The 13,347-nt window shown below is 37.1% G+C and overlaps 1 protein-coding gene across 1 annotated transcript in view; it reads left to right on the top strand.

Moving 5' to 3' along the window:
- The window catches only part of NUP155 (nucleoporin 155), a 49,606-nt gene extending 37,029 nt beyond the window's left edge, over positions 1 to 12,577 (top strand). The window contains exons 25-35 of the mRNA XM_054583950.1: positions 1,294 to 1,429; positions 2,087 to 2,240; positions 2,453 to 2,557; positions 3,160 to 3,314; positions 4,408 to 4,537; positions 5,435 to 5,548; positions 6,276 to 6,396; positions 6,848 to 6,958; positions 8,855 to 8,991; positions 10,501 to 10,607; positions 11,247 to 12,577. Coding sequence (XP_054439925.1) covers positions 1,294 to 1,429; positions 2,087 to 2,240; positions 2,453 to 2,557; positions 3,160 to 3,314; positions 4,408 to 4,537; positions 5,435 to 5,548; positions 6,276 to 6,396; positions 6,848 to 6,958; positions 8,855 to 8,991; positions 10,501 to 10,607; positions 11,247 to 11,385 — 1,409 coding nt within the window. The 3' untranslated portion in view covers positions 11,386 to 12,577. The remainder of the gene's footprint in view (positions 1 to 1,293; positions 1,430 to 2,086; positions 2,241 to 2,452; positions 2,558 to 3,159; positions 3,315 to 4,407; positions 4,538 to 5,434; positions 5,549 to 6,275; positions 6,397 to 6,847; positions 6,959 to 8,854; positions 8,992 to 10,500; positions 10,608 to 11,246) is intronic.
- The last annotated feature ends 770 nt before the right edge of the window (positions 12,578 to 13,347 follow it).

Raw genomic sequence — 13,347 nt, 5'->3', positions numbered from 1 at the left:
GTTCCCTCTCCTCATAAGATCGGTGAAGAAAATATTTGGCAAAGTTCTTCAAAGCCACATCATCACGGTCAAAGCAGGAAGACGAAGATAGGTAGACGGAGGACGCGCAGGGCTCCAGGTTGATCTGGCAGTGGCTGGTGGCCTCCGCGTCCTGGTGGCAGCTCTGGCGCGTGTGCGAGGTGGACGTGGTCGTCATGATGTGCGCCTGAGGACAGGCAGCTTCGTGGCACGGGAGCAGTGGCAGAGGCCCTGGGGCGGTCCGAGGCACTGTGAGCGGGTGGCAGAAGGGCAGATCTGGGCATTAGGCTGTGCCGGGGGTCGAGCACGCGTTCTGTCCAAGCTCTGTTGAAGCAGGAAAGCACAGCAATTCCGGGGAAGACTGTCCTTCCTAACTGCTTAACTAAGGGGACAAGTGACTGCGTGACTGAAACGAGTTAGTGATGAAGAGCCTCTTCCCAGAGACGGATCTTCAAGTTCATTGGCTCAAGTGCATGACATGGAAACCCGTTCCTCGTGTTTTACTTTGTGGTGACTGCGCTGGCCTCCTCAAAAGCTTTGGTGCTCTTTTTGTATCTTCAAATATGTCACTTTATACCATTGGTGTTTCAGTCCTGGTTCAGTTTAACTACTGTGTGTATGAGACTGCTTTCTGGGTTACATTTAAGATGCTTAAAAGCTTTTGTTTAATTCTTTTACCTGCCTTGAAGTATACTGTAAAATATTACCTAGTCAAATTTAAAAATCTAAAATAATATAAAATAACTGTAGAAAAGGTATTGTTTTAAATCCCAAGACTTTTCAACAACCAACTGTGTCTCTCCTGTTTGCTATTTTTTTTAAGATAATATTTATTTTTTTAGAGAGAGGAGAAAGGAGGGAGGAAGAGAGAGAGGGAAACATTGATCGGCCACCTCTTGCTCCCCCCTAACCGGGGACCCGGGCATGTGCCCTGACTTGGAATCAGACTGTGACCTTTGGGTTCACAGCCCAGTGCTCAGCCCACTGAGGCGCACCAGCCAGGGCATCTGGTTTGTCACTTTAAATACAAGAAAATTTTTCCAGTGAAGAAAATATACTTAATAGCTGCCTTTTAGTCCTGTTAGGACCTTGTTCTTTGGGGGCCTTGTTCTGTGGTAAACGCATTAAGAAATTTTTTATATAATGTCACCACAGTGACTAATGTACAATAGAAATCTAATAATATTTGATCAGTATTTTTATAAGCCAGCTAAGAGAAAACATACCCAGCTTAATAATAAACCTTAAGTCTTTGTCCTTTCTCTTTCCCCTCAGTGCGTTTTTATGAGGGTGTGGTGGAGCTCTCTCTCGCTGCTGCTGAGAAAAAAGATCCTCAGGGTCTTGGACTTCATTTCTATAAACATGGAGAACCAGAAGAAGACGTCATGGGACTTCAGGCTTTCCAAGAAAGGTGAATTTTATTACCTTAGCAGACTTTCCTTCGTGAAAAGTTTGATTGATAGTATTAGGGAAATAATATTTCAAATATAACCCTTATAAAATTCAATTCAATTATGCTTTCACTTTAAAATGACTTGTTTTATCAAAAGCCTGACTCAATGTTCTAATTCCTTGCCTACGGATAAAATTTTGATCTGGTAAAAATTCCTTAGTACTTATAAATATTTTAGAAGTTGTTTCTGTGGTTTTTCTGAGACTTTATTAATGTCAATTTTAAATGAGATAACTTGGAAACAAAACTGGCTTTTCCCCCACCTCCTGATCTCTTCCTCTGGATGACGTATTTTATTTTAAAGGATGAATTTTAGATGTTTGCAAATTAGTAGAGACAAAAGAAGTAAAGTGCTATGTCCATAAAATACATACTCTATCTAAGACATGGTTTTTGTTAATACATTCATTTTTATGACATTACCCTTTTATGTTTAACCAAATGCCCCTCCAACTTATTGAAAAATCATATCTATTATTTTTACTATCAAATATATACATATATTTATTCTTCAAAATAGTCTTTCAATTCTGGTTGTGTATGTAAAATTGGGTAAGATAAATAAATCAGTTCCTATCTAATTAATGCCGTTGCTCCTTTCCCATTCCTTTTCAGATTAAACAGTTACAAGTGCATTACAGATACACTTCAGGAACTGGTAAATCAAAGTAAGGCCGCCCCTCAGTCTCCCAGTGTACCCAAAAAGCCTGGGCCTCCTGTGTTGTCATCGGATCCCAATATGCTGAGTAATGAGGAAGCAGGACATCACGTAAGGGACATAGCATATTTTCATTCTGAAAATACACTGCACTTAGAACTGCCGTGTGGTGGGGGCAGCATAATCCCCTTGGGAAGGGCAGTAGCTCTTGGAACATTTAAGGGTTCTTGATTTCTCTCCAGGGGTTAATAAGGCTAAGGGTTCATGATGTCCAGCAACAGAGCCCTTATCTGTGCTAATTTTTCCTGCTTTCTTTATTTTAGTTTGAACAAATGCTTAAATTATGTCAACGATCCAAAGATGAGCTCTTTAGTATTGCCCTTTATAATTGGCTAATACAAGCTGACCTTGCGGATAAACTGCTACAGGTGAAAAATGGTTTTTTATTCCAATGTTGTTAATTTCTATAAGTAATGTAGTATTTTTTCCTAGTGTGCAAAATAGATCGTTGCTCTAATTTTCTCATTATTTATCAGTTAATTGGGGTAGTTTATATTGCGGGGTGGGAATCACTGGATTATGATCAGGAGACCTGAACTTGGTTTGAGCTCTGCCATTAAGTCACCACATTGACTTCTCATGTCTCTTCACTTCCCTAAATCTGTGTTTCACACATAAAATGAATGTGTGGCATTTGATCATTTCCAGGATGCCTTTGAGCTCAGAGTTTGAGACTCAGTAGTTGTGTTCTCAAGGTTTATTAAGATTTATAATTGGATTAAAATAAATTATTTTTATCAGCCTAAAGTATCCTAGCAACTGTTTCATCAACTGTGGTAAAAAAAAAAAAAAAAAAAAATCATTTGTAATGAGAAGATTGCCCTCTCTTTTATCTATCGTTTTATTATAATTTTGCTTATATAGTCATAAAGTAAGGCATACCTGTAGTTATCTTTAAAGTGTTTTACTTACTGTGTGAAGAGCAAGTGTATGGTGAGAAAATGTTTCTGGGTACCTGTATAATTTCCAGATCACGTCCCCATTTCTGGAGCCACATCTAGCCCGAATGGCCAAAGTTGATCAAAACAAAGTCCGCTACATGGATCTGCTCTGGAGGTATTACGAGAAGAGCCGCAGCTTCAGCAGTGCCGCCCGCGTCCTGTCCAAGCTGGCCGACATGCACAGGTACGGCAGCGTTCTCGCCGAGGGCAGGGCCAGTGACCTGCTGCACCCGGGCCCATCCGGATTTCAGAACGTAAATGAGACTTCGTTCAGGTTCTATGTGTGTAGAGTTTTTATGATTTTATTTGGATTTATCTAAAGTTTACAGTGTTTTCTTTGTTTTGTTTTTAAGAATGTGTAGGAGATTCTAAAAGAATATATAAGGTCCTTTTTATTCAAATTGTCTTCTAAGTCCTTTTCTCTAAAACATGCCTTTAGAGTCTTCCTAATGACAATTAATTGCTATTCTTGATTAAAAGGACAAAAACTATTTTTTAAAAGTTTTAAATGTTTTCCCAATTCCAGACTAATTTTCCTTATTCTGTTATTGGGTTAAATTACTGAAAAGGTCTTAGAGGATTATCAAGAATCCTGTTAACGTAAGTATTGGGATTTCTAATTAGATTATCATATCGAAAAGACAATGTAATCAAATTAGGTTGCGTGTGTGTGAAGTAAATGGGTAATGGTGTTCCTAAAAGTTAGAGAACTTCTGAATATTTCGTAACAAAAAATGAGTAATTGTTTTAACAGGGAAAAGGTTAATGTTCAAGGAGGGGATGCAGAAAAGGAAGCCTGTGGGGTTGGAGACAGTGAACAAGGGAGCACGCGGGAGGGGGTGAGGGTGGGGGAGTACGTGGCGGCTCTTGTCGTATTTTCAGAAAGCGTGTGATGATCTGGTTTTGTTTTCTAGTAGCCACTCTAGTTGCTCTGTAGAAGATTAAATGTAGTATTGGCCATGTTAAGGCAAAGAAATAAAGAATACGAGGAGCTATAAAGAATATTCTTAATTTAATTTGAAAAGAATCCCAGTTTTAATATCCTGAACTAAAGTTTTAAAATAGGAAGTTACTTTTTTGGACACAAACATGCCTGTCTTTATGTGTTGCCTTAAATTGTGGCTCGCTCTCATTAGAAATCCTCTTATAAACTTTTTTCAAGTTCCAATTGGCTTTTTAGGTCCATTTGATAACAAAATAGCACATCAAAATTGATGTGTTTGTATCTTGGAACCTTAAGAATTCATATAAATAAAAATGAGCGTTTTTCCCCCCAGCACAGAAATTCCACTCCAGCAGCGACTAGAGTACATTGCTCGTGCCATTCTTAGTGCCAAAAGCTCCACAGCCATTTCCTCCACAGCTGCAGACGGTGAATTCCTTCATGAACTGGAAGAAAAAATGGAAGTAAGTGATGAAGATACTTAAGCTTTGTCTACACTGAGTACTTTCCCTTCTTCCTCTAGTAAAATGATAGGTCTACAGTAGCAGTCAGTATTATTAATTCTAGCTTTCTCTGCTTTTATTTTCCATTTATTTTCATATTTAGATATAAATTGTGGAAGACTTTAATGATACAGTATTTGGGTCACAGACTGTTGCTGTAATTTAAAACTTTTCTCTATGGCAGTTCTAAAGTTTTTTTCCAACTCTTCCAACACAAATCAGATTATATCACATTCACTGTTTATTCTGGAAGCTAAAAGGTAGACATTTGGAGTAGAGGAGACTGCCTTAATTGACTCCAAAAAATGTACAGTAGTCCCAGTACAAAAGCTTATTTCCCAAACACAAAAATCCAGAGTGGGTATTTCTGATTGACAGGTGACTTTCTTCCACTCGGTTTATTTTGGGGACCCAAGTCTTATTTTCTGTTTTTATTATTACCTTTGACCTTACCTCTTTCTTCATTCAGAGGGAGGAAGGGAAAAAAGCATGAAAGACCTCTCTTAGAAACCTCAGCTCTGAAGTGACACACTTCACTTTCCCTCCTGTCCCTTTGCAGAGAACTTAGTCTCATGTCCGCACTTCCCTGCCAAGGCGGCTGGGAAGTGCAGTCTAGCCGTTCGTCTGGCTGCCAGCTCGGCAAGAACAGCTACTGACGGGCGGTAAAGACTCTGCCAAAGGACCTTTCTTGGGAAAACTTTTCTGCTGTGATGAAGGGTTGCTAGTCTGTTATGATAGAAGTTTTTATTAATACATTGATTTTAAGAAACTTGAAGCCAGATACTAACAGTCATTTCTTTGAGTACCTCTTGATCTTTTATAATGAAATCAATATTTCCTTTTGTCCGTCCAAACTAGGTTGCTAGGATCCAGCTTCAGATACAGGAGACACTACAAAGGCAGTATTCCCACCATTCATCTGTACAGGATGCCATATCTCAGCTGGATTCTGAGCTAATGGACATAACTAAGGTAATAAAAAAGCACGTGGAAGTCCTGCAGCAGCCACGCAGCCACCGAACACCTACACTTCACGGTGGGGGTTTTTGCATTTTATTTTTTGTTTCGCTGGGAAAGATTAACCTACCTCCACAAAATAAGGTCGGCCATCCTTGGCAGCATGTCCCTGGGCCGACAGATCTCTGTTCTGGTGTGTGACTTGGAGAAAGAGCTAAGTGTCTCTTTCCAGGCCAGTTAACTGTCAAGAATCTATCAGCATCATATGGGGATTGGTTAAAACTCCTGCCAGCTATTTTATTCCCTTGCTTCTTGTCTTGAAAAAGTAACATCTTTGCTTAACTCTCCAAGCTTCTCTATCTTTCTGAGCAGTTCTTTCTTCAGTTATTCTTGGACATGGCTTTAGTATCCATAAGCATCCGTAAGCATATGTCAGTATTTCAATGATTCTTCAAGCCCTGTTGTAGACAATAGCAATTCTATAAGAGAAGTCATTATGACATCTACCAGCCAAGAAAAAAATGGCATACATCCTAAAACCTATTTGCATGGAGTTACCATTCATTCACCACTTTAATCCAGAGTTATGACCAGCTCTACACATCTTGTATTTTTATATCATATTTTAGGAACTTTAGATAAAATCTTTGGTTGTTTTTAACTTTTAAGTAGGGCTTCATTATTAATTTCTGGTGACACTGGCCTCTGGTTGGATGTATAATGTTGACATTTTCTCCTACAGCTTTATGGGGAATTTGCTGACCCATTTAAACTTGCAGAGTGTAAGCTTGCAATAATTCATTGTGCCGGTTATTCAGACCCTATATTGGTGCAGACCCTGTGGCAGGATATCATAGAGAAAGGTAAGCGTCCATTCCTCCGTGCAAAGATGTACTTAGCTTCCATTCCCTAGTGACTTGGTAGAGAAACACAGACCGCTTGCAGTTCATGTGTCCAGAGCGCATGAAAATTGCTCCTGAGCAGAGGGCACATGGAGGGCACCTGGGTACGGTGGAGGGTGGTCCTCTGGAGAATGAGCCCGGGGAGCACTGGAGAGGACTCCCGGGGAGTATCATTTTGGGGTTTGCACTGCCTAATATGGGCAACTGAGACACTTCCCTCAGAATCTCCTATCCCCTGCCCTGTAAGATGAGAGAGTGTATCAGAACCCAGCCGAAACAGAGGATCCTGTCCTTACGTTCATGTGACTGTCGGTTCCGGGGTATTTCATTCCCTGAAACAATAAAACAGCCCATATAACCTCTTCACCTTAAACATAATTGGGGTCTCTAATGACATGTCTCTGTCTTACAGAACTGAATGACAGTGTGATGCTGAGCTCCTCAGATAGAATGCATGCCCTTAGTCTGAAGATCGTCCTCCTTGGCAAAATCTACGCCAGCACACCTCGCTTCTTTCCCCTGGGTGAGCAGTCACCTCGGCGCTGCCGTGGGTTTTCTCTTCTGCAGGTTTCTTCACTGACATGGAAAAATAACTCTTTAGGCTGAAATCATTTCTTTATTGCTATTAAGTAGTTCAGTTCTACCTCTCCAAAAAGAAAGACCTCCAAAGAAAAGCAGAATTTGTTGGTAACTAGTTCAGTATAGAACTCTTTGACCCTCCAAGTTTACAGATCTGTCTGGGGTTAGAGTAGACCAACAGACGACAGTGATAATATTGTTGGTAACCCTGTATATGCTTGTATAGATGAAAGAAAAATGACTGGTGTTTTTGTGACTGGCTAATCTGTGATTGATTCCACAACTCCTCTTGTCATACTGAAGGCATGTTTTTCTTTAAAATAGCGAGTACTTGTCTTCAAAGTGTAATATGCTAATTGTTAGTAGATGACTAATTTCTATGAATCATTTGCCAAGCTATTGTGTTTTCTTCTGTTGTAAAACAATAGAATCAACATAAATACATTTATAAAATAGAATGTAAACCAGCTTGTGTTTTTGAAAAATATTGAGATACATGATAATGCTCACACTGTATCATTAAATTTTTTACAAATCAGGATACAGACTTACTTACAGACCATCTCTAATTTAGTATTTATTCCCCAAACATGGTAAGAAATAAAACCACTGTTATCATACCCTTATGTTTTGTAAATACAGTACTGTATTTACCTGCTGTGCCATTTCATTGATCAGAAAAATAAAGAGCAAATACATATATATTTTATGAGTATACGAAAGTTGACAATTTTAATAGTAAAAAGGCCACATTCTACACAACGGCCTTGGAGAGCACTTCTGCTTTGACTTGAAGTTTTAATTTGGGACTCAGAAGAGTTCAGGGTAGAAGAGGTCTTCCTTTTTCTGTCAGCCTGTCAATCAGGCTCCAAGGGGTTTCAAAGCAGGACAAATTATAGTTTTGTTACCTGTGCAAAACCATTGTGTGGTGATTTGTAGGAGGGACACAGGCTCCACAGCAGCTTTTTCAGTGATTCTTCTTACTCATGGGTATTCACGTTCAGTCTCAGATTTCAGGTATCATAAACCTGAATTTGAATGTTACTGTTATGGGCTTATTTATAATATGGTAGATAGTAAAAAGTAAAAATGGGTTAGCACATTAAAAAAATCAAAATGAGTAATTTGTGAGTCTTGGAGAGGTGCATTTTAAAACATATTTAATATTTCTAAATTCAGGATGCAGTAGCCTTTCCTGTCTGAAAAGCTGTTATATCAAGGATATATCAGTATGTTAAAGAGATATTATCAGTGTTCTCTCCAGTAGTGGGGTTGTGAATGGTCTCTATTGTACCTCTCTATATTTTCCAAATTTACTAAAATGCAGTTTTTTCTTAATAGCTTTAAAGTGTATAACTCAATGGTCTTAGCATATTCACAGTTTTGTAACCATCGCACAATTAAACTTAAATCGTTTTCATCACCCCAAAATGAAACCATGTTGCAGCCACTCCCCACTCCCGTGGCCCTGGGCCACTACTAATCTATTCTCCATCTCTATGGATTTGCTGATTTTGGTATATTTGTCTTATTTTTATTAAGAAATGTTTTTGAAAATTGTTTTTTAAAGGATTTCCTCTTACAAACTGCTCATTTATGAATAAGGCCTACTTTTTAATATGAAGAGTCAACAATCCTACAACAACAAAAAAATAGTAATTGTGTGAGGTGAAAGACGTGTTATCTAATGTGATTGTAGCAAACATTTCATAGTGTATGCGCATCCAGTCATCGCATTATACACCTTCACCTTATACATTGTTATTTGTCAGTTATATCTCAGTAAAGCTGGGGGGGAAATAGTCAGCAATCCTAAATCCTGACCCTTTTTCCTCCCCAGATTTTATTGTGCAGTTCTTAGAGCAGCAAGTCTGTACTCTGAACTGGGATGTGGGTTTTGTCATACAGACAATGAATGAAATCGGAGTGCCCTTGCCTCGACTGCTGGAGGTGTATGATCACTTGTTCAAGTCACGGGTAAGGAAAGTGCTAAATGAAATAAAATCATTTAGTTAAAGTTACGTAACTTTTTCTAGACATAGGAGTGGTTTATTCTGATTGCATGTTTATAAGTCTCTCATCATCTAATAGATCAGGAATTTGCTTCATTGATTTAGTATCAAATTATCGTAAGTCACTTTTAAAACCAATAATGAGAGGGCTTTGCTGTATTTCATGATAAAAATCAAATATTACTTTTTAATATAAACATGTTTTACTCTTGGAATAGACTAAACACATTATATTAGGACTCATCATGTACTTTAAAAGAACAAAATAGCTATATTAACTGTAACTTCATCTAAAATATCCTTGTATAAAAGTCTTTCTCACCACATTGAACCTTATTGGACCAGCGATTTTTAACCTTTTTCATCTCATGGAACATGTAAACTAATAATTAAAATTCTCCCACACACCAAAAAATAGATTTTTTGCTGATCTGACCCCAAAAAAGATGTATTATTGATGGATTTACAATAAACAAGTTAATTAATAATAGTAATTACCTACCCTTTTTGCTCGAAAGTGACTTTTTAGAAAATGAGTTGCCTATACTTGTACATAGGGATTTCTGACCAAGAATTAATCAATCAGATACAACCTTAATATGCAATGTGACCAATAAGACGCACCTCTATTATATGACCTTTATATTTATGGTGCAAGACAGGCCATTCATGCTGTATGGATATTATTGTGTGGGCTGTTGTCAATTTTTTTTTTTTTTTTTTTTTTGGATAACCTAAAAGGAGAGAGGTCAGTGCCTCTTATTTGTCAGGTATTATATGTTTAAAAACTTCTTAAGGCACACCAGTTGAAAATTGCTGTTTTTAGCCTATACATTGTAATTTTTATTCTTCAATAAAAGATCAAAATAAAACCTTGTTGAACTAAATCGTGACTTTTATAGTAGCATCATCAAAATTCCCACAGTGTTTTAGGTACGTGTGTATCTCATTTAAGCCTCACAGTGAGCCTGTGATGGAAATGAGCAAGTAGCAGTATCCCCTCTTCTACTCCATCTGACAAGAGCAGAGATGTTAAATAACCTACCCAATGCACATGGTTAGTAACAGGTGAAGGCGGAGGTGGAATTAAGATTCTTTGACTATTAATTTAGCCTCTTATTTACAGTATCAAACTGAATCTCCATAGATTCACAATAAAAGTGATGTCCCAGATGATAAGAGGTGGATTTTTTCTCTTACCTCTGGTTCCTAAACAGGAAATTTACATGCTCTGTCAAATAGATTGATATAAAATATTCCTCATAAATAACATCACATTGGAGTTTTCAGTATTATTCAAATATTAATCATAACCAGATAAAGTAGTTCAGTAACCACGTAATGTTAAATACTTATTTTAATATCAGGAAATTTTGCCATGGACTCTGATGGCTGTTTTAACCAACATAAATTTTTAGTTAAAATCAATTGACAGAGTTTGCCTTATAACTTACAATGTACATTTTCTTTATAGGATCCATTCTGGAATAGAATGAAGAAGCCACTGCACCTTTTGGATTGTTTACATGTGCTGTTGACAAGATATGTTGAGAATCCTAGCCAGGTTTTCAACTGTGAGAGGTAACTATAAATTAAATATTATATTACATAGTGAAAGCTTTTAAGTGATTCTAATAACTATCTGGGTAACAAATTTGGAGACAATGGTGAAAGATACTGAGATTGTAAAGAAGTACAGGAGATTTAGGCCTTTTTTTTTTTTTTTAATGTTAACAGTAACTATTTGAGTGATACTAATCGGCATGTATGTAAGGTTAGAGTTTTTCTATTTTTCATCCCTTATGCAGAATTCTTTCTGCAAGTGAAAGGATACCATTTATGGATTACTTCTAAACTCCATTTGCTTTGAATTAGTGACCAAAGACCGTTTAATTAGGACTCTGTGATATTATTGGCCATTTTAAGGTATATTTGTTTGAAAAGGCCAAAAGAATGTAAATAATTTAATATTAATTTAAGGAATCATCGTTTACTGCTTCTTCATTACAATAACCTTCCAAAGAAAGATGGTGATGTTGCAGTAATCCATCTGCCCCCTGAGTTTCCGCCTCCTTTCACTTATTTGCCATTTACTTAATCACATGATCCTTGCTCTTCTGTGGGAGTATAAGTAAGGTTAGCAGAAGTGGGAGGGGAATCCTTTAGAAAGAAATGTTTGTAAATATATACACAGTTGATCTGGTGTCTTTTCCTTTACAGGAGAAGATTTACAAATCTCTGCCTGGATGCCATTTGTGGTTATCTGGTTGAGCTGCAGTCTATGAGCTCTTCAGTAGCAGTACAAACCATCACAGGGAATTTTAAATCACTTCAGGCAAAATTAGAACGGCTTCATTAATTATTGTAATGTACTTTTTCCATTCATTTTGAACTGTAAAATAAAATCTCATCTGGGTCCAAATAGCAAGTGCTCTAAATCTAAGAAATCAAGACAATTTTAATAGAAATGTGTTTTTCACAAGTGGGTAGTATCTACAAACAACACATTGGCCAGATGAATTCTTTTTTTACTACTTCTCTGTTTTATAATCAGGTCAAAAAACAACTAAGATTTTTAATGCTCTTATTAACACACGGATAAGGAATATTTAGGAACTCTTATTTTGAATTTTAATGCAGGCATAAATTTTGAATCTATAGTATTCATTTTCAAATTAATCCAAAGATGGTTGGTATCAAAATTTAAATAGGCTAGCTGAGCAGGTCATTCCCATAATACTGGATTCTACAACAAGCCTTAAAAAGGCAAACATACACTGTCTCTTTTAAGTTACTTAGGTGTTGGGTGTATCCTTGGGAAGAAATTTCCTCCAACTACTACTGATGTCAGTTAGAGCCCTTGAAGAGTAAACATATCAGTTTGTTTTTTCAGCAGGTGATACACTTCTAACTAATGGTCTGTGTCCTGAAAACCTGTACAGGGAGATAACTCTTTTTTTCCTAGTGCCTACCTAGTTCTTTGGCCTTGTGACTACTGATTTTATTAAAACATTGATTTCTCAAAATGTGTGCAGCAAACCAGCACTTCAGCATCATCTGCGAGTTTGTTAGAAATTCAGATTATTGAGCCCATTTCCAAACCTCCTGGATCCCTAACTGGGGGTGAGGCCCAGCTCTCTGTGTCTTAACAAGCCCCCTGGCGTGTGCTGGGGCATGGCAGGTAGTGCGTGACAGGCTATGGCTGGCCTGTGCATTGAGCTCCTGATCCGATTCCGCCTCTCCCCCCATGGATGACCAGAGCCTCCAAGATTCACCCAAGACACCCGATATGTAAAGCACAGTTGTTAGTAATGTAGTTTTCAGGTTTTAAGAAAATTGGAATAACTAAACCAAATGCCCCAAAGTCATGGCAATGATGAGGGAAGAGAAGGGGGTGAGAATGACCAGGACTAACCAAAAGTGAAGAGCATAGCCTGCTCTCCTCTCACATTTATGCCACCAAGAATAACGGCCTTCTCTCTGCTGTCACTAAGGCATGTCTAACGATTTTTAAAATACACTTTGGAAATAGATTTTCTTCCATGTTTATTTTTTCCCCAAGACCGTGGGTTGCCCTTTCCATATTTATTCTCTTAGAATTTGGCTCCCTTTCTCCTGTAATCTTTAATTTATAATATTTAATAGAATGTTAAGATATCACTTATTAGGTACAACTACCTCTCATATTTTTCAGATTGTCAATGAAGGTTTTTTAATATGGAAAATAAATATATGCTATACTTTGCTAATTCTGTAAATTTAAAATCCTGTTATGTCTACTTAAAATGAAAGCTCAGCTTAAATGTTACAATTTAGCTGTAACTCCAGTTCTGCTAGATATATTTATAGTTTTGTTTTATATATAATACATTAATTATATATAATATATAGATACAATATATACTAATATATAAGCTATATGTAATATATATTTTATATATTATATATTATATATAACTTAATATAGTATATATAACAATATATCATTTATAAAATATATAGTTATGTTTTAAATACATTTATATACAACCACATTAATATATATGTTAAATGTACTCAACTCACAATATTGAAGCTACTTCATTCAAAAGGGCCGCAGGCTAGCATGGCTAAACGGTTTGTAGGAGTCAAAAATCTGAACCCTGCCCCTTTCATTCCTGTGGTTCCTTTTGAGAGGCTTTAAGAATTCCACCTGTCCAACAGATGTTTTCAATACCCTTTGGGGAGGTAAGATCCTTAAAAGAAAAGGAATTAGATCTCCTCACTTTTAGTCCTCTGGACAATGTTTCTAAAACTTTAACATTCATAAGACTTGCCTGTA

This window comes from Pteronotus mesoamericanus, unplaced genomic scaffold (assembly GCF_021234165.1).
Source record: "Pteronotus mesoamericanus isolate MK-2021 breed Mesoamerican mustached bat unplaced genomic scaffold, CSHL_Meso_final contig_75, whole genome shotgun sequence".
Taxonomy (NCBI): domain Eukaryota; kingdom Metazoa; phylum Chordata; class Mammalia; order Chiroptera; family Mormoopidae; genus Pteronotus; species Pteronotus mesoamericanus.
The sequence above is the reverse complement of the archived record's forward strand: the minus strand, read 5'-3'. Positions and strand labels throughout refer to the sequence as shown.